General features: G+C 42.7%; 1 protein-coding gene across 1 annotated transcript in view; it reads right to left on the bottom strand.

Annotated features, from left to right (window-relative positions):
• Positions 1-23,831, bottom strand: part of LOC104021742 (vasoactive intestinal polypeptide receptor) — a 119,262-nt gene that overhangs the window by 12,634 nt on the left and 82,797 nt on the right. The window contains exons 7-10 of the mRNA XM_087731460.1: positions 10,034-10,187; positions 7,669-7,729; positions 5,222-5,291; positions 2,195-2,286 (exon numbers count right to left, since the gene is read on the bottom strand). Of these exons, the coding sequence (XP_087587586.1) occupies positions 2,195-2,286; positions 5,222-5,291; positions 7,669-7,729; positions 10,034-10,187 (377 nt within the window). The remainder of the gene's footprint in view (positions 1-2,194; positions 2,287-5,221; positions 5,292-7,668; positions 7,730-10,033; positions 10,188-23,831) is intronic.

Here is a 23,831-nt window from a genome sequence, read left to right as displayed (position 1 = left end):
TGAACAATACTGTCAACATGTCAACGTGTTATTTTTTAATAAAATAAACAATATAAAATAAACAAGAGAAGGAGGGAGAAATGCAAATGAGAGATCCCTGATGTTGTTAGTTTAAAACATACTTATTTCAGTTTTTTGCTAAGATCTCTTGGGTCCTGGTGGCCAAACCCCTGAAGCTAGCAGCAGCATTTCAGGCAATAAGGGAATGACATGTAAAAGAATCCAGGTACCTACAATTGCAGATCACATGCCTAATGGCATTTATAAAAGGGTCTGGACCCCAGATATCTCTACAGCTAGCTGTCTAAACATTAAAAACTTAGGAACACACTGAGAACTTCCCTTGGTGAGATCCAGCCTTCAGATTGGGGCACAATATTCTTTTCCATAGGAAAGTGTGGTGTCTCATGTCCCACTGCAGTCAGTACCATGAACGGAGACTTCCAGATGCCCCAGAGAATCTGGATGGTGGCCAGCTGTCACTGTATAAGGGTACAAGTCTCCCATAGGTCCTGGGTCCTATATGCTGGGTCCAGGCAAGTATCTCAAATGTCCTAAAGAATCCCAGATGTTTTGGACACTTATAAGTGAGGAACTGATTCATGCCCTAATGAAACTGAGATGTTTTTCCAGGTGGAGGAGGAAGGTGAGGAACTGAAGATATGAAGATCATTTGTACTTCAGCAGTGCCTCCTGTTTGGCAGGCCAGTGGGGGAAGTCCGTGTTACTTACTGCCCTGACGTGCTACATTTGTTTACAAGCTTCCTGGCAGCTCCCACTTCATTGGAATATGTGAAGTAAAAAGCCCTGAACCCAAAGCTCAGCATAACCTCCGAGGTAATCTGGGCATAACCCTTCCCATGCGTGTTGGCAGCACTTCTACTGAGATGAATGGAAGCCAACTGCTCCAGGCTGCTGCTGAGTACTAGAACATATTTCAATATGCTGATTTAATCTATGTACCTGGCCAAAGCTGTTGCAATCCTGGGGGTACAAAGATACAATGCTCAGTTGGAAATACATAAAGGGAGGTGATAGAAAGCACGGGGTCTGGTAATGTTGTTGTGTTATGATGACAGAAAAAGAGGCAATTGGCTCTGGCTGCTGCAGGGAGAAGTTAAGGTCAAATACTGGAATTTCCTTTCCTAAATCCGAGAATCTCTCGAGGCAGATGAAATGCATAATTTACCATCACCAGAGAGAAAGACTCAGTGTCATGGCTGGTCCGTATTTAAGGACCATATTGATATTGTTTTCCATCTTGCAGAGAGATGAACTGAGCCCAGATTCTTCAGGGTACCAAAGTGCACAGCTCCCTCCAAAGACAAAGAAGATTTATGAGCAGTGACCATGTAGACACTGGACTTTTTTCTTTTCAGTTCTTTACTAGGAAACATTTAATAAATATCCAGGATGATTGAAAACCTGAGCCAGGACAGTGGCAAGAATCAAAAATAAGCTGGTCTGAACTTTTATTTTATTTGCATTGAAGCCAGAATAAATCCATGCAGAGAGGCAGATTTCTCGCACTCTTAAAATACTGCAACTAAGACCAGTCTTGACCACTGAGACAGATGCTGATTTCACTTGCATATTGCTCGTTATAAAAAGCCCCATTAAGGTCAACCTTATATCCCTGGAATAAAAGCATTACATCAAGCAAAACTTCTGAGACAGTGCTACTTCTCAACAGTGAAGAGAAATGCATTGAAGTAATCCAGCCTAGTTTAGGGGTCTGCTTTAGGATAAGGAAAATTTGCCACAGACCCTAGTGAATGTACTAATTTTCTAGATCTCTCCTGCTTTGAAAAAGGGAGCTGAGAGTAACTTGTTCAGAAAAAAAAGCCTGTATACTGTGGACGGCTACTCTTTGTTCTCCATGTGTCCCTCTGCCTTCAGAATCCAATAAATATTGAATATACAAAGAAAAATCCTATTTTGTTTCATGATCATTACTGTTGCTCTCACTTCTTCATCATTAATCCCAGGAGAAAGTCTTCTTGCCTGTCTGTTCAAACTGACATAAACCATGCCCAGCCGTTTTAGCAAATGCCCCGTTTCCCGATTTCTGATCAGCTTTAATCAATTACCAAATACTTGATTCTGATCAGCACAGCCAGATGCAATACTGAACTAACAGCCAAAGAGGTTTCCCCAAAACCATACAATATGGTTAAAAAAGTCTAGGACTTACGAATATTGGCTGGTTTCATTGTGTCCAACGTTTGGGGAATGCAACTTCTGGACTAAGATACGGATGATGCAAATGAAGAGAATGAAGTTCACCTATTGGGATGGGTAGAAAGAAAACAGAGAGAGAAATAAAAAGTTAGTATTTTTGTCCAGTGAAAAGAGCTGATCATTAGAGGAGAGTTCCTTTCACTGCAAAATTTTGCCATGGAGCAAGCTGTTGTTAAAAAGCCATGAGCAGAGAACCCCACTCTGGGAGCACATAGTAAACCGACACAGGATGGCAGCCATCTTGGGCCTGACATCAGCCTGCTTGGGACTTTGTGTCATACATCCCAAGTATGATGATGTCAAACCCATAGAGCACAGCTATGCACGACGTCCTGCTGCGTGGGGGAGTGCCGACGACAGGGTGGGAAAAGAGCCTTGGGAGTTAGCGGAGTGACGGACGTCAAAGCCCTCGGGAGACGGTGACATGGGACCGGCTGCTGAGCATGTCAAAGACTGAGGTGGTGAGCCAAGGAAACCAAAACAAAACACAAAGCAGTATCCACTCAAGCGGGCCTCTACTCCATGCTATTGGGCATGTCTTCTCTGGAGAGAAGCTGGACACCTTGTATAGGAAGGGATAGACCTCACCGACACAGCAGAAAACATTCTCTCCTAGGACGTTAGACCAGAGGAGTCTAGCTAATACCTAGATTTTAGATGGTGCTTTTCACTCAAAATGCTCCACCAACACACTCAAGCAATGCTAACCTTATTTAATAGCAAAGGTGTAGAGATAGCAATGGCAGTTTCCTAAAGGCACGTAGTAGATGGCATGAGTTGAATGCAAATCTACTTGCTTTTAAGGTCCTATCCATTGAATCACGCCGTTATTCATGCAATGTATACAACAGAAAAGTGATGACAGATTTCTGTGGACTTAGTTTAGTTTTAGTTTGGCACACAACCTCTTTCTTTATCCTTTCATGGTTAACGAATGCACAAATGATTCTGATTTTCAGAGACTCAGCGGCTGGAAGGGATTGTGTTAACCAGCCAATCTGATTTCCTGCAAAAACAGATTGTAAAATTTCCTCCAGCAATTCCTACATTTATCTCAACAACAGGTGAATAAAGTAGACTGAAGCACATCTCTCAATTAGACACCCTTTTTTCAAAGGCCATGAGTGAGTGGAAATTAATTGTATTTCTTGGTTATGACGCATTGCTTAATCACTTTTTATCTACTTCATGCCATTTATCATAGTTTCTCTTCATATTTATTTGCTTATAAAAATTGTTTGCATGTGACCTGACAAGTAAAATTTATCTGCTCAAAACAGTATTATCTAGATCAATTACTCTAATGAGCATTGATAGCACACAAGCTGCAGCCCTGAAGGTAAGATCGGAGCAGCTAAATACTGTGTTGGCTCGTAGTGGTCAAGAGCAAACATGGACACAGGTGGCGTACGACTTATAGGCTTAGTACAGTCTTAGCATTGCATGGTAGAAGACATGGCTATCAGGCTACTGGAGAAGTTGTTTAGTTTATTTTTCAACCTAGAGTATAATCAAAGGCACTTGATCTGTTGCCAGTGCTTAATATCTTATATATCTTAAATATGTATTTCTTCCTTCCATTGAGATCTATGCTTTATTCCCACGGATATGGAGAAAATGTTGCATTCCTCCCTGAAGAAACCTGCTGTTCATCAGATAGATAGCAGTTATCATGCCCTTCCTTTGTGCCAGATTTATATGATATCTGCAGAAGGAAAATCAGAAATTGCTGGACAAATTTTGTTTCACAATGAGGAAATAATTTATTGGTCAAAAGAAAATACAGACTCATTGATCCAAGGAGAACAGGGTGTATTTCTTTACCAGAAGGTTATCTTGGGAAAGGGAAATACTATCTATAGCTTTATATGATGATATAAATATTTTGAGATGTGTCACCTGAGTATTGTATTTCTTTTCAAGTGAGGTGGATAGAGTAAGATGTAATTATTCAAACTGTTGCAGTTTGGAATCCCTGTATGACAAATGCTACAGAAAAAAAGTCTTCTTGTAAAGGTCATAATGTATGTGGAATAAGGAGAATGTATGTCCAAGAAAAGATTTCTGTTTAAAAGAGATATATTTTGTTTGATTTCTGTTGCATTCTTTTTCTTCCCTTCCCACACACTTGCCTTCATTTAAGAAAACTCAAAGCTAAGTTTAACTCAAGTTCATCTGATTTCAAGTTTTGGCTTGATACCTGACAGAGGAAACACAGAATATTTAACAAGGATGAAAGGATTCAGAGTTCTTCAGAAGTGTCATGGTTTCTTCAGAATGGATCATATCCAGAGAAGTAAGAAGTCAAACACTTCTGTTGATTTATCTGGAAATTAGCCAAGCTTCTCAAGAACTTACTTTAAAAACACATAGCTGGAATCCAACTTTGTACTGGATGCTATAACAAGACGCAAGTAGCTGGGGGAATTAATCTAACCTGTTCGTATCTACGTAGAAATTTATGGTAGGACTCATCCCATTTTACTTTATAGTGTTGACATCTGCAACTGAACAAGTCATCTGAGCTCTGCATATGGTCAGCTCAGAGAAACACAAAACATTCATGGCACAATTAATCTGATTGAATTTAGACATCCACTGATTGATTAGACAAAATGAGCCTTTCCTGGATCTCTAACCATGTTCCTGAACTTTCTCTGGCTACACACCCCCATGGCTATTGCACCAGCGTGCCCAGGGTGACTAGCTGAGATGCAGGTGGTCAGAGTCAAATCAAATGAGCTCCACCTTGGTCGTTTAGACACTCAAGCTCTTTCCGTGGTCAATGCTTAAAGGTAAAGATGTTTATCCAGAGGGTAAGCTTCCTCATCCTAAGAGAGGCATTCAATATACAGTGAGATTTTATCTGTCAGTGCATTTTCCATGGACATTTACAGAACACTTCTCAACACCCCTTCACTCCCCCCCAACTTAGTATTAAAGACGGCTTTGCAGCCAGCAGAATGTGCTGATACTTTACCAAAATAGACACCAAAATAGGAGTTTTAATGATCCACCAGAATGAGGATTCCACTATTTCCTCCCAGCACCTAAAAAGAAACAAAACCAGACTTAAACCCAAGCAAAGCAAGCAAGCAGCTATGTAACCTTCTCAGATACTTGTTTTCCCTAAATGCTAAAGATGGCTATGCTAGGTTATATGAAGATGACTAAACCTGGTGTGCATGAACTGGGAAGGGCTGAAGACTTGCTTTGCAGTGGCTTTGAGCACTGGTAGGTAGCAGTTGCCTCAGGTATAATGCTGTGAACTCTGTTTCCCTTGGAATGGGCTGGAAGGTGTTATCTCAGGGTTAATGTGGGGGAGATTGGTGGTTCACTTTGTTTCTCCTACACTGAGGTCTGCTACAAGGAAATGCTATCAAAATCCACAGATTCATGAGGCCTCCAATGCTAGCCACCATCATGGATGGGGGTTTTGTTAAGCACAGAGCAATTGGCACCATCAGAAAAAAAAAACACATGCCCTGCTGAAAAAGATGACAGACAGCCTATGGTGAGATTAGTCAGACTAAATCTAGCTAGCTGCATCTGAGCTATGGATCTAGGCAGACAAGTCCACAGGGTCCAGGGTGTGATTTATTTCATCCTGAATTCAGAATTATCTGCAAACCACACCACTCACCTAGGTCATCTGGAACTATACTTTAAAGCCAACAAGGAAATGACAGAATAGGAATGACATGGAAACGACTAATATTGCTTGGGACACATTTATCTGCAGACCTCACAAGAGTCAGGTGATCGAAGGTGCATTTTTAGGAGAGCATTCATGAAAATCGCTCTGCATTCATGTTTGAAATAGATTAGTGGAATCCATTGTAGAAAATTTCACCTGGATTCAGCTCATCTAATTCAAAATGTTGACACTGCAATAATGGTAGATGAAGAGAGGCACTTTTAGGGCACAGTTCCTGAGACCTATTTTAGGCATCAAGAATTGCACTCCATGGACTACCCTGACTAAATCTCCACTAGCTATAAAAGGAGACTAGAGTGAATTGCTCAGATGTAGATGCTTATACTAAGTCAGGTGCATGCTGCCCTTTCGTTTAGAATTAAAGTGGCCCAATTATGTCTAGTGCACTTCATTTTTAAAATAAATTCAGGCAGTCTGAATGAAGGTCACTTTAATTTGGAGTTAGAATGTTTAAATAGAGGCTTAATGTTGTTTAACCAATCTTACATAATTAGGTTTTATTTAATCTGGATTAATGTCCTGTAATTTTTCTCTGTAGGTAATTTTAGTATGCCAAAAAAAATCTATGTTAGGTATTAGCATATCCTGTAAATTCACACTCTGTTTTACTTGGCACAAAATGCACAGCTCTAAAGCCTCCAGAAAATGCAAAGAAGTCTGTATTTTTATTAAGAATTGCTGGAGCTGAGTGGGAATATATAGTAAGAAGAATTGGTATCCAGACTGGTTAAATCCTTTGGTCTCTATCTCATTGTAGAGGCTATTTATTAACAGAGTAAATAAGGTCAGTTTTATGCAGGTAGAGTGAAACCATAAAAAAAGTCAGTAGTCCTTAGGAAATGTGTTAGCATGACTATAAATCAAAAATGCAATGAGAAATCTGAGCTGCTTCTCTTACTGAAATAAGGACAAATCAGGACACATTTGGAGAGGAAGAATGCACGGAAGAAAATGGAGTTAACCATATGCTGCAAGTGCAAGAAGCGAGGGCAGGCACAGTGAGTACATGGTAAGCACCTGATTCTGTAACTCTCTGAAGTGTTTTCTCATAAAAGCCTTTCCAATTACTATAGTTTGACTGCTTGAGTAAAAGCATGAAGGAGGATTGCAGGATCAGATACTATTTACTTGCATATATCCTTGGATAGCTCTGATATCTGCCTCATTTTCTTAGCTGTATTCTATCTGCTTCTTATATAAAATATCAAAGGCTGCTGCCAGGTTAAAGAGGATGAAGAACAGATCTTAAGATCTGCCTGGGGAAAAAAAAAAAAAGAGTCTTTTAGACTTTTTCTATTTATTAAGTATCTGCTGCACGAGCATATTTAGGGTCAATTCTGCAGGATGCAAAGCTCTGCTCTGAGCACGGGGTAGCTGCTCAGCTGGCATCTTTGTTATACACAGGATCACAAGGCCAAATGCGACCATCAGAGCCTGTTCAAAAATTCCCTGCAAATATCCTGACCAAGGGATTGGGAAATAGAGGGTGAGTGTCTGGCCTAAGTTGACGTAACCCGTGTGTCCTCAGGGAGACCTTGGAGCGTTTCCTGGCTCACGGTGGCAGGGGAACGCCTCTGCTCTGCTCTGACTGCCATTGGGGTTAGGGCAGGGTGGCTGGGTTACTAAAATTGCAGGGCTTTCCTTGGTCTTCCTTGGAGATAAAGGAAGGAAGAATTAGAGAGGAAAGATAATTGAGTCCACAGGCTTACCCAACATCGAAAAAGTAAATCCTGACAATAGTCCAAGCAGTGATGAACACGGACGGGGCACCTGACAAGAGAAGAGGTGGTGTTACTGAAAGAAATCATTATCAATGTTTTCAGGGCTGTTCTCCCCCACTCTCCATCTCTCCTGAGTGACTGAGGTGATGCCTTCCCTCAAGAGTGGGCAAATGCTTTGAGTTTTCAATGTTCACATGCCAAAGAAGCAACATGTTGCCTTTCTCTCCCACTGGCTAGGTAAGATGAGTTTCCTGTAACTGCTCCCTAGCAGATTTATCGTCCTGTTGTAGTGTCTACAAAAAAGCTTCTGATGGTGAAATGCAAAGAATAGGAATCCCTTTAGACATCTACAGCATGGACACCTGTATCTAAGCCAGTCACCACAGGCTCTCTTTAGCATCAACAGGGAGAAATATGTACTTCTAATACACAGGTCATCTGAGATACTTTAGATGTTTGCTTTAGGACAAGAAATATGCCCTTGGACTCCCTTGACTGTATTGCCTGGATCTCCACTGACTATAAAGGGAGCCTGGAGTGACAACTTCACATGTAGATGTCTGTAGTTGGCCAGATAAACCTGCCTGTGCTCCTCACTCCATGATCTTCTGCCTGACTAGGGTGGTCTTGTTCCATCCTTGTGGTGCCTCTTTTCTCTGTCTCTTGCCTTTGACTGGATTTCGGTTGGTAATACTGCAGGAAGGACATGTCGCTTTGTTCTGCCTTAGTCACAGTATTGCATATTCTTTATTACCAGTGATTTTCGAGTTCAATGGTAATAAAAACAGTAAGAACTGTAATGAGTGCATCCAAGTTATTAATTCCTGCATGATCCATTTTGGATCCATCACTGATGCTCTTGCAAATGATGGATGACTGAAAGGCCAAAAGATCCTTCAACACCTGTCATTTTCTTGAATTGCCCTTCCTCACCCAAACAACCTCAGAATAGATTTCCTTTGATTTAAAATCATTAGCTTCATACATTCTTCTTTAAAATACGCCAGCTCTACTGTGCTGAAAGAAAGGGTATCTATGCACAAGGCAGGTTTAAAGGAGGTCTGACCTGATTAACTGCATCTGAAACAAGGCCTGCTAACATCATCTCTTCTTACGCTTATAGCACAGAGAATTGTCTCTCTTCCGCAGTGTGAACCCAAGCGTAACTCCTGTCACTTTCGATGGAAGTTACTCTACAGCTAACTGATCAAATCCTGAGCCCAGGCATACCCCTGTACGTGACACAATTTTATTTTTTCTTTTCTTTTCAAGATTCTTCCCTGCTCTAATTAGTTTCAGCTATTGAAAGCATGCAATAGAAAGCCATTTTGCTTACTTATACATAAATCTTGAGCTAAATGGCTTAAGGGGGAAAAGAGATCTCTGTTTCCTCTTTGGAGAAAGAAGAGAAGTTCACAGAATCATAGAATCATAGAATTGTTAAGGTTGGAAAGGACCTCTGAGGTCATCAAGTCCAACCTGTTAACCTAACTGCCTGGACTATCTCTAAACCATGTCCCTAAGCACCACATCCACATGTTTTATGAACACTTCCAGTGACTGTGATTGTACCACTTCCCTTGGCAGGCTGTTCCAATGCCTAAAGTTGATCTGGTAGGATTAATTTGCATAAGTTAGCAATTCAGCTCTGAGTTACTTTGTGAAGAGTTTAATTCTGTCTTCTTTGGCATTTTCTCATTTTATTTTATTTTATTTTATTTTATTTTATTTTATTTTATTTTATATTATTTTATTTTATTATTTTATTTTTTATTTTATTTTTATTTTATTTTATTATTTTATGTGTTTGAGACTAGATTTACATTAAAGCTGGAGAAATCACAAATGCAGTAAGTAGAAGGTTATCAGCATTAGCACATAGGCGATGGGTTCTCAGGATAGCTAGCTGGCCTGAATTCAGTAAGACAAGGAGAGAGTGACAGACTTCAGTGTCTGGTTCAGTCCAGGAGTTCTGCTTTGCTGGGATCCAACCTTACAATTTAAGGTCAATGCATGATATCAACTTTGGGATCTCAGTCAGGTCAAAGGACTAAATGACTATAAAGGTGATGAGTTTCAGGCCCACAGTCCTTAAAGACACTGAGGTGCTCAGCTACCAATTAACCTAGCACAAACTAAGTTCTTAAATATGTTTGAAGATTTAGGCTAATGCTGTTAAACTCCTCTGGCCATCACCTGATGTTGCTCCTGGCTGTACTAACAATTTTTGGCAGCAAGGTAACGTGTATGCTATATCTCTGCCCTGTCTGAGCCCCCAGGTTTGAGCATTAAATTGCTGTTAAAAATGCCTTCAGGATCACCTCTTGGCATTCAGTTTTGAGAAGATGCGTACCCCAGCCAATCAAGATGTACCACCAAAAGTACTTCCTCTCTGAAAAGAAGGAGATGACCAACAGGGTGTGAAGATACAACCCCTCCACCAGGAGCCAGAAGAAGTTGGCCATGACGCAGTACTGGAAGAAAACCATCATGGCTTTGCAGCCTACCTGGAAGAGAAGAAACGAAGAGTGGTGAACTGTAGCATGTTTCCATAGTAAACATGCTGAATTACCAATAAACCTTGCTCTGCATGTATCTTTGGGATTGCTTTTTGCAACACTTGAAGCCCTTATGGAATGAGCTCCGTGGTAAAAAGCTGAAAGGCCTACCAAGCTTGCTTGAGGTGGACATGCTTAACGTGGACACACGTTAACCCCTGCATGGAGAGTGCAGCGCATATCCTTGAGAGAGCCAGCTCAGGTCTGGATGCAGTTTGACTGTGTGAGCCTGGAGATGGACTCAAGCTTGGAAACCCTGCTGAGCAGTGACAAACTGATATGCTGGACCATGATACCTACCAGCATGGTGCTGCTCTCTGTAGGTTTTGGATGTACATCTGTGGGAAGTTGGCTTAGTGGCAGAGTGGATGCCAGCAGGTCCTGCCCTAACGTGCAGTCACCAGCCTCTCTGCTCTGCCAGGCGTGGGTTTGTGGCGCTGAGCTGTGAAGCAAACCATTGCACTGGTTCAGACGAACCCTCCAAAAAGGTGCTACTTTGAACTGAGACCAATTCAGTGACTGGTTTATGGTGCAGCCAACAAACACTTGGTTCAGCATGATGGAAGTGATCTGCACTGGAGAGTAAACAAGAATGGGTGGGAATTTCTTATGCTATTTTTGGCACTAAAGTCAGCATCTTGAGGAAGGACACTCTGAGTGACTTGGGCATCATGGTGCCCCCATTATTCTCAGTGGGGCTGCCTGCTAATATTACCTGGCTCCCTAAACCCAAAGACATGAAGCCTCTGACTTGAACAAACTGACTCCCCAGGATTAAAAAAAAAAAAAAAAAAAAAAAAAGAAGTATTAATTAGCCCTTGAGAGCCAAGTCCAATTATAGTCACTCCATGGCCTGGTAGATACTGCAAAAACTGAAGGAGTTTGAGACATGGGTTTGAAGAAAGCCAAGCCTACAAAGAATTGTGAGTACCCAGTTAGGAAAAGAAGGACTGGATACATATCTTTAAAATAAAGAAAAGGATAAGAAGGAGAAGCAGGGTAAACACTAATGAGCATGGACAGATTTGATTGCATTGGATTAAATTAAACACAGTAACTTGCTGTGTGAAGATTTCGCTGCAGCACAGGTAATGGGAACAGTCACCTTACAAAATGAAAAAAAATGGGAAAGTTCTCTCTGCCACTTAGGGGCCAAACCCACTGCAAATCACCTGAAGGTAGAAATCAGCTGCCCAAAGAAGTATGTCAGCCCTGGCCATTGCCCCACATCCAGCTGCAGCTTTTACAGATCATTGGTTGCATCACTACACACATCCATGCTGCCTAGGCATCCTTGAGACGTTGACTCGGCAATAGCCTCCTCGCCTTCAGTGAGCCTGCTTGGGTAATACCCTGCACTTACTGGGGCGAGGGCACGAGAACCTGGCTGCTAGCACTCTCTGGTTAGCGGCTCTTCCCTGGTGCTCTGCACGTGCAGTATGTTGAATTTAGAGCAATAATTGACGTGCACCAGTGACAAGCTCACACTTTCCCCCTCGCTCCCCTCTCCTGCTGAAAACAGTTGCTATGAAACACACTGGTTAAAAAGAGAAGTGAGGAAAGTGTTTTCTTGATGCCACATGTTTTGGAGAGGGACTTGTCCCCACTGATCACTCAAAATTAATTCAATCCTCCCCTAGCACTCACCAGTATGTGACACTGGGAACCCTCGTGGGCTCCTGCTGATCAATTTATATGCACATCAGCTCCCTCCTGTGAGGCAGATGGCACAAGCAGAGACTTGCTGGAGGGTGGTGATGGGGGAAAGTGGAGGCAGAGCAGGCAGTTAACTCCCAGGCAGGGAAGGTGAGACAGAGCTGAGCTGACAAGGGCTGGGGATGCAGCAGCGTCTTCCCTATGGCATCCCTATGCTCTTTGTTTCTCCCTGCTATTGTGTGCACATGGCTGTCTGACACTGGCACACCTCATTTCTTTTGCCCAAAGCCTGAGCGCCTGTCTGGTGTGTCTGTGGCCAGTGGGGATTTACTGGTGTGAGTGTACTCAGCCCTACTAGGGCTACTGAATTCTCTTATGGTTTCACTCTATCGGTATTTGGCCCTAATTCAGCAGCTCACAGGTGAGACATGAGGTGTAAGGGAATAGTTTTGAGGCATCTCAACCACAGGCTCTTCAAACATGGATTTGCTTTGGGGATTGAACATTGCAGAATCCTTTCTGGACGGTTGCATTGAAGCTATGGCAGAGGCATGAGGTTGGAGCATGTCACAAGGAACTGCAATACTTTACGGGACCAGGAAAGGCTGCTCACGAAAAGTGCACATGATTTTTGCCTAACAGAGACTCTCAGGCAGGGATCCCCAGGCTGAGTTTGAAGAGCTGCTGCTGTCACAGAGAGGAAGCTGTGGTGAACTCAGGTTGTGGCAGCAGAAGCCCCAGATCTGGGCACCCAAATCCATCAGTATTAGTATCTGGCCCCACCTCCTTCCCTAATGTGGTGGTGGCTTGTTACAGACCTGTAACTTCTCTGAGGGACCTGTAACAGATCAACTCTTTGCTCCACGCTGAGGGATATTTGGTTATTTGAGCAGTTGCTACCACCCCAGGCATTTTTTGTTTTACCTGGAGAAAAGATACTTTTATGCACGATTTTGAGCACACGGCAATAACGTCTTGCAGCCAGGGATGCCCTGCGGCATGGGGATGTCCTGCACTGGAACAGATTTGGATGCACTGTCCTGTCTTACAAATTAAATCATGGTATTTTCTCACTGCCTGGGCTTTTGCTACTATTGGCTAAGCTGGGTAAGTTTAAACCAGACAAGGTATTTCTACGAGAGATGTAGTTTCACTGTTGACTGCAGTGGTGTTCTTCCACTGACTTCTCTTTGACAGCTAACTCAGTGACACATTTGGAAAACAGCCCTTCCTGGCTTTTGAGAGACCTTATGACATGCAGCACTTGGCAGTGGGTCTCTACCTTCCTGATCGATCAGATTCAGCCTCAGAATGGCTATTATAACACTGGAAAATAAAATCCGTGTTTATGTAAGATGCATACCCTTTATATGACAGACACTAGGCTATGAGCTATTACATCTCATAGAAGACTTTTTTTCATAAAGAGCAGACCTCATGATGTGTCAGTGTTGAAAGGCTAATACAAGCTATGTTTAGAAAAGACATTTTCAGCAGGAAAAGCAGCATTACAGCACTGCTTTTTCTATTCTCTCCCCTTCCATTATCTCATTTACATCAGCTTATTTCCTCGTCTTTCTTCAGGGATCTTGCCCTGCTCATGTCCACACAAGATGTCACAGTCAGATGGTCTTCCTTGGCTTTGTGGATGGCACATCTACCCAAGTGCCTCCTCCCTGCTTCCCCTCTTTGGGACCACATTAGACATGGGCCATTTGCTTTTCCTGTGAAGGTGCCCTCCCTTTCCACACATGCTTCTGGTGACTAACCACTGGGACGAATTCTGCCTCCAGCCAATGAGGCACAGAAACCTCTTTGACCCCAACAAACACTTTTGTGCTTCTCTTCAAATTCCTCACAGTCAGTTAGAAAATTTAATCTAGATTATTGTAGAAGTTTACCTGAGGATGAGATGAGGCATGTCTTAGACCTACTCTATGGGCCAACCCTCCCTTGCCTTAGTGTGGCCAACCATCTATGCGTCTACATTTACAACTGTTTAACTGAGGACTATCTGAATAGGAGACACTGTGCAAGAGTCAGCTGATTAAAAGTAGACTGCTAGTGTCATTGTAGGCACTGCCAAGTATTGTGTTGGGCTTCCAGCTGTTGCTCCAGAAGGATGGGGATTTCCTGTGCAGACCTTTGGGATATTCACAGGCATTTTAAGGGGTAGGAGACGCCCATGCTCAGATGTCAGAAGTCTGCCCTTTACGGAGAATCCTTGCTGAGCTAGCAAGACAGGGAAAAAATGTACATATTGCACTGTAATACTGTCCTGAAAGGCTGGTTTTCTCAAATGTAGACGAATCTTTGAAATAATCCCTATTATTTTGTATTTTAGATGGATATTCACACCTGTATGAAGCACATGCAAAATACTGTCTTGCTGGTCATGGACTGTTTAATATTCCCTGAACACGGGTGTGAATGCCTACCTTCTGGATAGGAACCAGGCTTATGGCTCTCAAAGAAATGACTTCATTTCAAAATAAGGGGCATTTATTACCTTCTGAGACAGAGCTGCCCTGAGCATACACCTATTTATTGCCTAACAAGGCAATAGAGAAGGCAGAAGATACGACAGTTGCTTTGAAAGAGAAGGGGACTTCTTACAGTCATTTTAGGGCAAATATTTAATGAGCTGTTGATACTTAGGCATGTACACTGTCCTTTCAATAAGGAGATGGATGGCACAAAGCATGTGGTTGGTTAGAAAGCTGGTGTGATGTTGAAATGCCCTTAGCTGAGAAGCTGGGCAAAAATTTTAAGGTGTCAATAGTGGGTCAAGTTCAGAGCTTCATGGAATGGTGGGAAAAGCAACAGAGCTCCCCACAGCCAGCATGCAGCACAGCATACATGTGCTATGGCTGCTGTGAAAAACACGTCAGATCATAGGAAGAAGTGACTCAAGATGCAACCAGACTTTCTGAGAAAGAGGCGAAGAAAAGGGATATAAGGGTGGGAAAACAAGACTGAGCAATAACCCTACCAGGCTTCTTCTCTGTGCCTAGTAGCACTTTATACTTTCAAATAATACTAGCCCGAGAAAAACACCTTTCTCCTACAACTGATGTAGTGACCAGCTAACCCACCTAGAAAAATGCAGTTCAGATGGTGGAGGCAGTAATTAACTCAGAGCTGAGTCTATCATTGTATTAAATACACATATGTCATACTCCTCAGTGATAATAACTCTGCTCAAAGTATCCCTGCTGATTAATAACTGCTAAAGATTGTCAGTCTTGACCAGCTGCTGAATTTCTCTAGTTCAACATAAGCAGCTTAGTTGGTCTGAGGCTTTGAGGTACGCACACACACACAACCAACACATGTGCATGCATCAGCCTCCTGTGAATGCAACAAAACTCTACAAAAAAAGAAGTCAATCAACTCCACAGAAACGCTGCAGTGCATCACAGAGCATCACTGCCCTAACACAAGTCTCCCTTGTCTTCTTTACTGGGGATATGGTGTGTTACAGGTTTAGGACTTGGGTCAAAGAAGGATTTAGATCAAAGAAGTATAAAAGGGGCACTTGAGTGATTGATCATACTCCCACCCAACCCATCATAGCTGGCCTGGGAATACATTGTGATGTAAACAGTCTACCTGAGTCCCATTGTCCCGATCACGGGAATCCCCATCACGAGCCCTGACCTGTCCCTCGCCATGTGTGACCTCTCCTGTACATGGTTGCAACCCCTGTGCAGACCCTGTGTTCCCCCCTCATACCCTGAAACTCTGCAGCTTCCTGTGGTGTGGAAGGTTTGTGGCAGGGCACCAAGACATATTTAAGTCTAAGATATATAAAGATATATTTAAGACATCACATGCAAACCTGGGCAACGCTGCAGCTCCTGGCATTATTTATGAAGTTGGGACAGTGCCTTCAGCCTCAGTGCTTTCGGCAAAAGCGTGGGCTCAGATTTGCCTCAATCAATCATGAAACCTGGAGGCCTCAAAATCCCCTTTAAGGTACTCAGGTCCTTTTACCTGGGCTACCACCACTGACACAGGAGGAAGAGATTTACACAGAGATTTCTGCAGGCCTCTTCAACAGAAGACAGATGAAAACTCATTTTCTCAGTGACAGATTTATCCAGCGCTTTTCTTTTATGTTGCCCAGAAGACACGACCTATCTGAAGGGCTAGCTGCTGGGTGACTCATGCTGAATTTGCCCACAGCAACAGCTGCTCTTCTCCCCTGTCTGGTCAAGCAGATTTCCTCGATCTTATTTAAAAGTTTTTATAGATCTCAGTCATGATCCTGTTGCTGGGGCACACCTGGAAGATGGGGTAGCACTGAGCAAGCACCACCTGCTTTGGAGATGCTGAAATTAAGGTCTTCAAGCACAGGGACTGGCCTAACCCTACATTTCCATAACTGTGGTGCCATTTTAGACACTCATCTCATAATCATAACTAAATTCAGGATTCTCAGTCTTGAGCTGATTCCCACCCCACATTCCTAAATCAGACTGAATCCCATCCCAGCTCTTCTTCTGTTGAGATGTCACCCACCTTAGCCAAAGTATAATGTAATCTGTAATGATTGTGCAATAACCAAATAATTGCTCTGCTTGCAAGATTACACGGTATGATTAATTCCCCATCTCACTATCATGGCACTGGAATTCATACAACTGACAAATTCCCAATCATTTATAACCTAAATATTGTACAGCACAGTTCATAGCTACGCATTGTCCATTAATTTCTGTGCATGTTGCATGGAGATGTCAGGATAGACTTAGTTTCCAAATACATGTTTTTGTTTTCCATGGGGTATTTCTCTCTGCTTTTAACTTTACTTTTATTTTATAGAATCATAGAATCATTTAGGTTGGAAAAGACCTTTAAGATCATTGAGTCCAACTGTTAACCCAGCACTGCCAAGCCCACCACTAAACCATGTCCGTAAGCACCACATCTACCCGGCTTTTAAATACCTCCAGGGATGGCAACTAAACCACTTCCCTGGGCAGCCTGGTCCTGTGCCTGACTACACTTTCAGTGAAGAAATTTTTCCTAATATCCAACCTAAACCTGCCCTGGCACAAACTGAGGCCATTTCCTCGTCCTATTACTTGTCACTTGGGAGAACAGACCGACCCCCACCTTGCTACAACCTCCTTTCAGGTAGTTGTAGGGAGCGATAAGGTCTCCCCTCAGCCTCCTTTTTTGCCCTAGGAAGATGTTGCCCAAGCCAGTATTGTTTACTGGAAACAAAAAGAAAACCTCTCTTGCCCACTCAGGTGGGGATTTTTGTTCCAACTAGAGGCTAGAGCGACCTTCTTTTACAAGTCACCTTCACAGACAGAAGAGACGTGGTTCATATCATACATATCATCTTTTCACTACTTAGTTGGCTTTGATAGGAGAGCAGAAAAGCATGCCACATCCATCCTCCTGCAAGAGAAACTGCAGTAGAGAAGACATTTCCAGAAGTTGACTTGGCAAACTGAAAATGTGAATATCAATTTGCTACTGTACCTAGTCTTTTGCAGAGACAATTTGGCTACACAGGGTAATGGTTTGACCCTACAGAGGCCAACGGCAAAGCCCCTGCCAACTTCAACGGGGCTTCATGCTGGAGGCCTAATTTGCAGAAATTCGGCATGATGTCAATGGAAATTGTTGACAGAAATAAAACAGCTTCTTACTGGGTGATTCTGTTCCTCTAAAAATGAGCCCTTAGGTCAAACCAATTTGCTGAGCCACAAAAAAAACCAAACCACAAAAAACCACCCAAAAAAAGAAAAGGAAAAGGAAAAGAAAAAGTGTTAACTTACCCTTAGCACACTCAACCTTTTGTGTAACAACAGAAAAAACAAATTAAAACCAACCAAACAAGACTGCCTGGCAAAAAGCCATCACTTTTATTTCTTCCTTCGTTTTAATTGCAGTTGTAGACTAGATTCAAACAGGTTAGCAATAAAAAAGCCCCACAAGGTTTATGTTCTACCATGAAAGGGAATTGAGGTCTATTCAAACAAGAAATCTCCTCCTAAATCAATTGGGTGCCTTTGACTCCTTCCTTCCTTCCCTCCTTATCATGGAGTCTGACAAGCAAGTAATTTTAAATGATAAATTGGTGGGTGGGTCTGCAAATTTTCCTGGAAGATGCACAGAAATTTTGGGTGTCGAGGACTTAACACTATCTATGAATAAAGAAATTTGACTAAACAAATACTTAAAATGCCATCTTGATAGAAACAAAGTGGCTTCTGATTGAGGCATGTAGCCTTCAGTTTATGAGGGCCTAAGTTGTCAAGTTCAAAGCCTCGGTTAAAGCAATTTCTCATCTATCAGGAATTATAACAAAGAAAACACCTTCATGGGAATAATAATCTTAAGTCTTGATGATGGACCCTTCAGCTCCTGCTGCCCTTAGTGTGGCAGATAGATCAACGTAACTGAATTCACAGTCACCATCTATCTCAGGCACAGGGATAGGATGCCTAAAACACACATTTTCCCTGTTAACATGCTGCTCTGCATCAATGGTGCCCCAGAAACATTATGCAAGAGTGCTCTTAAGCCTTGGCAATAGCAAATTAATTCAATTTATCTTAACCCACTTTCCTCTAGGTCACACTACATTACATTTTCATGCGCCCATCATTACCTAAGAGCACACACTGGAATACTTACTCTATGTCAGCTGTCACTGGGCAATTTATTAAGCCATTATAACCTGGATTTGTGTCTGAGCTTGTTGATTTGCTACCACTTTCATAAAGCAGAAATGCTATTTGTAGACTGATGAGCTGTGCTGTACAGCCATACACATGCACACACACACTACTTCAGCAAGCCAAGTCTTGTCTGCTCCCATCAAGACTGTGGAAGGATGGAGACATTAGGAAGAAGCTATGGGGCTCAATCTCTTTCCTGTGCCACCGCTTCCACCTGCACCAAGGCTGGGCCACTACCGAACCTGGATACAGTACTATTTCTCTGGTTAGAGTATCATTACTCTAGCAATAGCTCAACCCATATAGACCCCAAAGTCCCATGAGATAACCTTGGCCTGCCTTTGTGCTTTCACCTCTTTAACGACAGCTGAAAGCCAGTTGAAAATGGCAAGGCATTTAAAAGTCTGTTTCTGCTAATATGGAAGTGACATGAGACAACCTCTATTTTATGTGCTTGCAACACAGCAAAGCATGGCAGGGTCAGATCCTGCACTTGAAGAAACCTTGCAAACTCTATTGGAGCTGTAGCAGTTTACACCAAAAAAAAAGTGGTCCACATGACTGCACTTTATGCCTTGCGCACCTCCCTTGCAGGCTTCCTCAAATACAACACTATATCTGTTGAATTCAGTAGGAAGCTCTTATGTCTGCTTTTCTTCACATAGGAAGCAAGTTTAAGCCCCATGACTGTGATCCTCAAGGCTATTTAAGCATTTCTCTTCTGCTGATTTTAACAGGAGTTATGTAACTGTCAGTCTTTGAGGGACTCAGCCTTTCTATTTTGTCTCTTAGGAATACTCGTTTGATTTTTGGGGGCAGTCTTGTGAGTATTTCTAAGAGGGTGATTAGCTCTAGTTGGTCTAGCCTCTGCATCAGATGACTCAGAGTTGAGTTTAGACATAAAAATAGAATTATCTCAGTAAATGGGGTAACTGTCCCTATTTCGTTCTCATCAATCGCAGAGCAATGGCACTTCTGAACACATCTTCAGTAATAAGGCAAGTCAGCCACAAGGCAGCCACTAAAGGGAGAAGGTGATCAGAGTTTTAATAATGCCCTTCTCTGCACTTGTCACATTTTTCTCTCATTACTGGCAATATTGCGCTGCTTTAAGGTGCCAGTCCATGACTGGGGCACGATAGGGTCACTTATGCAAAGAAAGTTCCTGCTCCAGAGCTCTTCCACAGTCTAACTTTCTGCCTTCACTCCTGGGTTATTTCCAGGAGCAAGGGAGAAGCAACGGGATAACTCATCCAAGCAAAACTGTGTAAAACCATGTTAAGAGATTGGTCTCCATGGTCCAGACCCTCTCAATGGCTGCCTGATATGAACAGTCCAAGGAGCAGAAGAGGCATAACCCAGAATCTGATACTTTCTCCTTGAAGGAATGGATCACTTCATCCATCCTCAGTGTGCCTGGCCTGTGGCCAGCTGTCAGGGAGGGAGCCCAGCCAGAGCTCCCATCAAGCTCTCCCTCTGTCGCTTCCCATTGATTCTGTTGTGGGACTAGTTGGTGAATATCCTGCTTCTCTTCTGTGTAGGGATGTCCATGCTGGCCAGCTTATAGCTGAAATCCAGCCTCTTCCCACTGCTCCTCCCACCTTCTACTTCAAACCCCATCTCTCTAAAGCAGAATTCCAGTCCTGTGGTATGGACCTTCCTCACTTGCTAGCCTGGCATGCCTCCAGCACCACATGCCAAGTACCTAGCTTCATCCCCCACTGTCATTCATTGCCTCCCTGTCTCAAAATGATGAGTTTTCACCTTTAGTTTCTCTGACACTCAAGGTTTCCTTCACTCTCCATTGCTGCATGTTCCTTTCTTCCCAAACTCAGACCTGAAGCCCATGTTTCCTTCTTCTGCCACATCCTTTTAGCAGAGCTTCAGCTCCCAACACCGCAATCCTTCTTCCCAATCTCTTTTATACTTTACTTGCTACTGCCACCCCTGTGGTTGAGTCCCTGTGAAGGGTATGATGCAGCAACCAAGGCTTCAAGTGTGGCAGCCATAAATTGCTCTCTCACCAATACAGAAAGAAGTTACCGTTGCCATCAGCTCCATAGCAATGACCTGTGTTCAGGCCCTCTCCCTATGAGATGACTTAGGCCTATTTCATAAATGTCAGTGAAGGCTTAGGCGGGTAGAGACCTCTTCTGTTCTAGAAGAGATGATGAGATAACATGTTCCTGGATAGTGTATCTCTGCACAATTTCAGACTGTAGAACACCCACCTTCTGAAGCCAACAGGAACCATTTGTCTGGGTTTCACAGGAATTTGTGGAGAGGGTGAGGTGGTTCAGGTCAAATATGAATGGAAAAGCACAGTGAGAAACTTCTACTTCACATGAGCAGTGATTTTTCCTTTGCTCCTTGTGCTGCTCCTTGGGATGAAAACCAAATGTGGCTGCTACCTATTAGGTGAGAAGAGCGAGAGTCTCCTTTGCTCTACACAGCCAAGCAAAACAAGGTGGACCTCATTTCACATTGGGCCTCATTTCCATGGCAAGACAGACTGTAAAGCACCCTATGCTCACAATTGCTAAAAGTCCCACCCTCCTTTGCAAAGATTTTTTTTGTTGGAATTTGATTGTCTTACTGGAATGCAAAAGGAAAAAGATAAATGATTTAGTCTCCCTTGGCTGAATCCTCAGCAAAGGCAAATTTGCAGAACTCAGAAAAAGTCATCCTAAATTCAATCTGTAGAACCTGATCTTTGTTTATATCAAACTGTCAGCTTCTTTGTCTTCAGCTAGGCTGGAAATGTAAGTGGTTCATCATTTTCCTATCCAGATATTACAGGAATGAAACTATATCAAAACCTATCCATAAAACCACAAAAAATCAAATGAAACGACAATTGAAGTGTTCAGTTCTATCCTTCTACCAGGTTTGCTGTTTTGGCTACTGTATTTCACAGGGTGTTCTCCAGGGAGAGAAGGAAAGGGGAAGACAAAGCATGGGAATGCCAAGACGGAAGGTCACTAGGCCTAAGAAAACTAACATGAAAAACTAAAACTTGTAAGGAGGCCTCTTGAGTCTGACAGTGAAAAAAAAAAACAGAAGAATGCAGGCAAATACAGGCTGGAAAGTGGTGCAATTTTTCATGCAGTATGAGTAATCATTGGATGCAATAAAGCCACGTGCGGCAAGTTTTCCATCAGAAATGACCAATTACTGAGACAGAACGTATTCTGAATGAATCAAAATGAATAGCTATTGAAGAAGTTGGGAGTGGGTGATTTCACAGACCCCTCCTAGCCTGATCATCTCTAGATCTGAGTGCTTAAAGCCCAGATTGACTAACACACTTGAGTATATGCCTATTTTTAAACAATTTAAGCCAACAGGATGATTCAGTTACACATAATTACAGACATACTTTATGACTGAAGGCATGACAGAGAGAGAGAAAGTGGTTTTGGTCTACTAATGACTGTGGGTACCTTGGGCAACATGCTGTGTGTATATGTGGCCATCAGACTCCTCTGCTGTTTCTACCCCTCTAGAAAATTCAAGGTCCTTGAAGCGCTTTGTTTCCCACTGGAAAATCCCACAGTGGGCTTCTGGAGGGCCAGCCTTCTCTGAAGGTCAGTCTACATTATTCTACATGAGTCAAGGGATCCCTATTGTGCCTAAGAACAAGCCTAATTGATTTGGGCAGCTGGGAAGAGAAGGTGGCGTGAGGGGCATTTGTAAAGCTACTGCTGCTGTGTTTCCTTGGTGGAAGGAAACAAAGGGCCTGGGCCACCTTGCGCTGGTCCTGGGACCAATGATCATTCAAGCCTGCTACATTTAGTTATGAAAACAGGCCTTGCTTGCCAACTCAGGGTTTCTGCCCCATGAAAACAGGCTGAATTTTTCCCCCAAGCACCACGACTTTTCTTTCCCCCAGGAGTGGGTTTGTCAAGAAACAAGGACCAAGGAATTCAAGGAGGCTACAGGTGCCACACATCACTCTGTAAACATCACCCAGTGCATGGTACATGTTCTGGCTCACATGACAGCTTGGTGATGCTCATCACGTGTATTTTGGCTGCATTGACCCTGAAATGCTTACTGCCACATTCTCAGGCTCTGTGGCCCACAGAAATGCCCAACAAACTTAGTTTATCAGGGTGTGCATGTTGAACTCAATGGTAATCCAAAACTATTTGAGTTTAAAATGGCATAGAGTTAACACCGTAACTGAGGTTTCCCACACTAGGTAAAATGAAGTAAAAATGCTATTGCAGCAAAGTTTTTTTCGATTACATAGACACCTACATGTAGTGGAGTTCCTGCTTGATTGGAGCATTGACACATTTGTTGGTGGGGAGCTTAAAATATTTGTGTGTGGCTAGTGAATAAAACATAATTTTAAGTCTTCTTACTGCAACAGGTAATGCCAAATTCAGGAATTTGGTTCCCTCATCATAAATGCTGGAAGAGGTCTCTGTTCATTTGGATTTTATAGCCCTGAATCTGTTCTGGAAAGGGGGTGCCTTTATCCTTTTTTCCTTAAAGGATCTAAGTGCAATACTTTCTCTTCTAATAAGACACTTGTTATTGCTTTGGTTTTGCCCTCTTCTAAAACAGCATAGTGGTGAGAGCATTCAGTAAATTGAACTGTTTGTTCAAATCTCTCCTCAGACTGAATGAGCTCAAGGCCGTATCTAGACATTATACACAAAACCTTCAGTAAATTGTGTATTAGGCCCTGGGTATGTGAACTCGTACCTAGGTCTCCCAAGTCAAAAATTTATCCTGCAAGTTCAAAGCACAAACAGATCAATTATTTAACCTAACTCAAGCCAACTTAACCCAACCAAACCCACATAAACACAATGGATTTTATAACTATTTCTGTAAACAGTTGAATATTAGGAGAGGCATTTTGACTGCATTTCATGTAGGTATTTTTTCCCTATGGCCTAAAAGGTTGTCCAAAATATTGGGTCGAGATGAGTGCAGATTTTGCAAGGGGTATGCTCAGCCTAGTGCAGCAGAGACAGATTTGTTCCACATATTTTTATAACCCTTGTGTATCATCCAGCGATTCACCCTGAGCTGTCATTTAACATGAAAATCCTCTGATGGACAGAAACACATACAGTGGTGGTAGCCATGGGTTGGCCTGAAAGCACACTGGCTCCCAGGAGCTGCAGATTTCACAGGACAAAGTCCTGTATTTATACACAGAAGTGTTTCTGGATGGACGGTTGAAGCAAACACGTCTTACACAGCTTTCTGCAGTGGT

The sequence above is a fragment of the Nipponia nippon genome, unplaced genomic scaffold, assembly GCF_047370975.1.
Source record: "Nipponia nippon isolate SJK-2023a ecotype South Korea unplaced genomic scaffold, ASM4737097v1 scaffold_1, whole genome shotgun sequence".
Classification (NCBI taxonomy): domain Eukaryota; kingdom Metazoa; phylum Chordata; class Aves; order Pelecaniformes; family Threskiornithidae; genus Nipponia; species Nipponia nippon.
The sequence above is the reverse complement of the archived record's forward strand: the minus strand, read 5'-3'. Positions and strand labels throughout refer to the sequence as shown.